At 41.5% G+C, this 2,895-nt stretch overlaps 1 protein-coding gene and 1 pseudogene across 1 annotated transcript; both read left to right on the top strand.

Moving 5' to 3' along the window:
• The first annotated feature begins 1,069 nt into the window (after window positions 1-1,069).
• On the top strand, window positions 1,070-1,315 carry LOC117722746 (dolichyl-diphosphooligosaccharide--protein glycosyltransferase subunit 4-like). The gene has a single exon (XM_034522019.2). The coding sequence runs from the start codon at window positions 1,070-1,072 to the stop codon at window positions 1,181-1,183; it is 114 nt and encodes a 37-aa protein (XP_034377910.1). The 3' UTR covers window positions 1,184-1,315.
• A 495-nt stretch (window positions 1,316-1,810) lies between these two features.
• LOC117722842 (small nucleolar RNA SNORA17) lies at window positions 1,811-1,931 on the top strand (annotated as a pseudogene).
• The last annotated feature ends 964 nt before the right edge of the window (window positions 1,932-2,895 follow it).

Raw genomic sequence — 2,895 nt, 5'->3', positions numbered from 1 at the left:
TGGCGGAAAGATGGCAAGTACCAGAGGACCAGGATGTCTACTGCAAGATATATATATATATATATATATATATATATATATATATATATATATATATATCAGAAAATAATATAGATCATGATAACAAGCTATACCCATGAAATTTCAACTTAGATATGATGGTCTAAACAAGTCCTAAGAAATAACAACACAAATTACCATGCCACAGGGAAAGCTTCACAAGCCTTCACCTCTTGATAAAGAGCTACAAGCAATTAATGGCTGCAAAGAAAGGAAGAGTCAGTCTTCTCCAGGGATGAGCTCCTGATAAATTATCCAATCCCAAGACACAAATACACATGACAACACAAAGTGAAATCTGCAGGGTTGTACTTACAGCTCTCTCTCTCTCTCTCTCTCTTCCTCTCTCTCTTTCCCCACCTCTTCTTCCCTCCCTCTCTCTCTTTGTAAAACAATAACAATTTTACAAAAAATAGGCCAGAATGAAATGCTCAAAAAAAATTAAAACTTTAAAAGAAATCACTTTTTATCATTACTGATCACCACCGTTTCAAGAATATTCTAGACATGACAAGTAAAACACATTGTATACACAAAAATAACCAGAAACATAAGGCATATTCATTACTTTAAGAAAACAGGAAAGTAGATTCATAATTTTCAAAATAATGTATTCATTTACCTAAGTAATCTAAGGGAATTAAAATGACTTTAGCAATCCTTTGATCTTCTGACTCTACTGATAAATGATCAAATCCAAAATAAATATAGAAAAATCAATAACATTGCTAAAATAGCATTCATCAAAAATGTAGTGAAACATATTCATGATGCACAATTAGAATACCAACCTTTAAAATAATTGTGTTACTAAAAGTGATAAATATAAAATATTATGAGGGAAATTAAAAGGCTTTCATGGAGTAGTGTCAGAGTTGGGTGGAGCTGGTCAGTCAGGTGAGAGGCTCACAGGTGCCCTTAGAGGCTGGATCATGGCAGCGAGGATCTGACATGGTGAGAGAGCAAGGAGTGTGAGAACCAAGGCTCAGTCCTTCTCCTTGTCCACAGGATGATCACAGACATGCAGGTCGCCATCTTCACCAACATGCTGAGTGTGTTGATTGTCTTGCTTGTGGTCCCCTATCACTATGTGGCAGTAAACAACCCCAAGAAGCAGGAATGAAAGTGGTGCTTTCTCCACCCCAGGGTTCCAGGACATAGTCTGAGGCAAGATGGAGGGTGTGAGGGGCCTTCACACTTCACTTCTTCTCTCCTATCCATCACAGCATACAAAGCAAACACACCTGGATTCTTCCAAACAACTTTTGTTTGATCAAAATCTTCCTTAACCCTATGGAGCAAGAGGCTGCTGCTGAATAGGGCCCAGTAGAGTGGATATTTTCTTTTCTACTCCCTCCCTCATATATACATACATATATATATATATATATATATATATATATATATATATCATATATTATATACATAAATACATATAATACATATATGTATGTAATATATATTAAAAATAAAAGGCTTTTATGTAAAGAGAAGATCTATTGTTGAAGGGGGAGGAAATAAAATTAATACAATCTTCCAAAGCCCCCAGATAAATTCTTAGGACATTGAGTGTAATAGAGTTTATTTTGAAAACAATCCAAGAGTTTATCAGAGGAATAAATCAGGGAAAAAAGAGAGAGAGCTTAATAAAGGGAGCCTTATTATTAGTTGGATATGAAAACATATTTAACAGTGATTAAGAATAGATGTGCCACAAGCCAATTCTACTAGATTAAAACGCAAAATGACACCTGCTCCTAGAGGCATTGCAGATGCGTCTGGTGTGCCACATGTGGCCGAGAGAAGAGAGGCTATGCCTATGCTCAGTGTTCTGATCTAATGAACATCTCAATGATTAGTAGCCTAACATTTGCTGAAAGAAGTGAGCTCAAAATAACCACCAGTCAGGCACTAGGAAGGCCCAGATGGGTGACAAGCTGGAGACTAGAAGAATCCTGCCAAGGACCATAGGCTCTGGATGGAAGTGAACCTGAGACAGACGATCCTCACAGGTGTGCTGGGCAAGGACCAAGCCCGAGGGGACTGGGGCCATAGGGCCTGGACAGGGAGCTAGCCTGAAATGACTCATGCCAGGCGCCATAATGTTCAAGTGGGGCATAGACTAGTCCTGCAATAACCCCAGATACACTTACTTGCTACTAAGAAGAGCAAGTAAGCCATGGAGAAATGGAAGAGAAAGAAACGTAGAAGGATGTGGGCATAATGAAGAGACAGAACTGGAGACTCAGTGGTAGTGAAGAACAGTCTGATGTGGGTAGCCAGTGATGACATCCTGGACCATGGCGGGTGGGGGTGTCTTGGCCTGTGCTGTTACCAGGGACTATATCTGGGTCCATGACCCTGCAGAGGTCTATTACCATCAAAGGCCAGGTGGACATCCCCTGTCTTGGCTGCTGCCTACAGACAAATTGATATCTGAGGGCTGTACGGAACTGGCCTCACTCTCCTAGACATCATAGAAGAGCTGGCCCTGGGGGCATGAGATCAGGAGAGCTATCCCTGCCCCTCATGAGCTGTAGCACTAGGGATAACCAGCCCTTCATCTAGCATAGGCAGCACAGTAGAGCTGACTCTGGTGGGAAGGGTATAGGTATGCTGGCCCCTAGAGCTTGAGTGTGAGAAACCTGGCTTCACTATTTGTCTGCCGTGCGTGCAATAACATACACAAGAAAGAGGTGCCTCTTGCCACCTTCAGCAGGCAGGAGAGCTGGCCCTTGAGGTCATCAGTGCAGAAGAGCTTTGCCCTTACCTGCTGCAGCACTTGGAAGAGTAGGTCCTGCACGTTTCCCTGGGCAGCACAGTAGAGATGGTCCT

Source organism: Arvicanthis niloticus, chromosome 17, assembly GCF_011762505.2.
Source record: "Arvicanthis niloticus isolate mArvNil1 chromosome 17, mArvNil1.pat.X, whole genome shotgun sequence".
NCBI lineage: Eukaryota > Metazoa > Chordata > Mammalia > Rodentia > Muridae > Arvicanthis > Arvicanthis niloticus.
The sequence above is the reverse complement of the archived record's forward strand: the minus strand, read 5'-3'. Positions and strand labels throughout refer to the sequence as shown.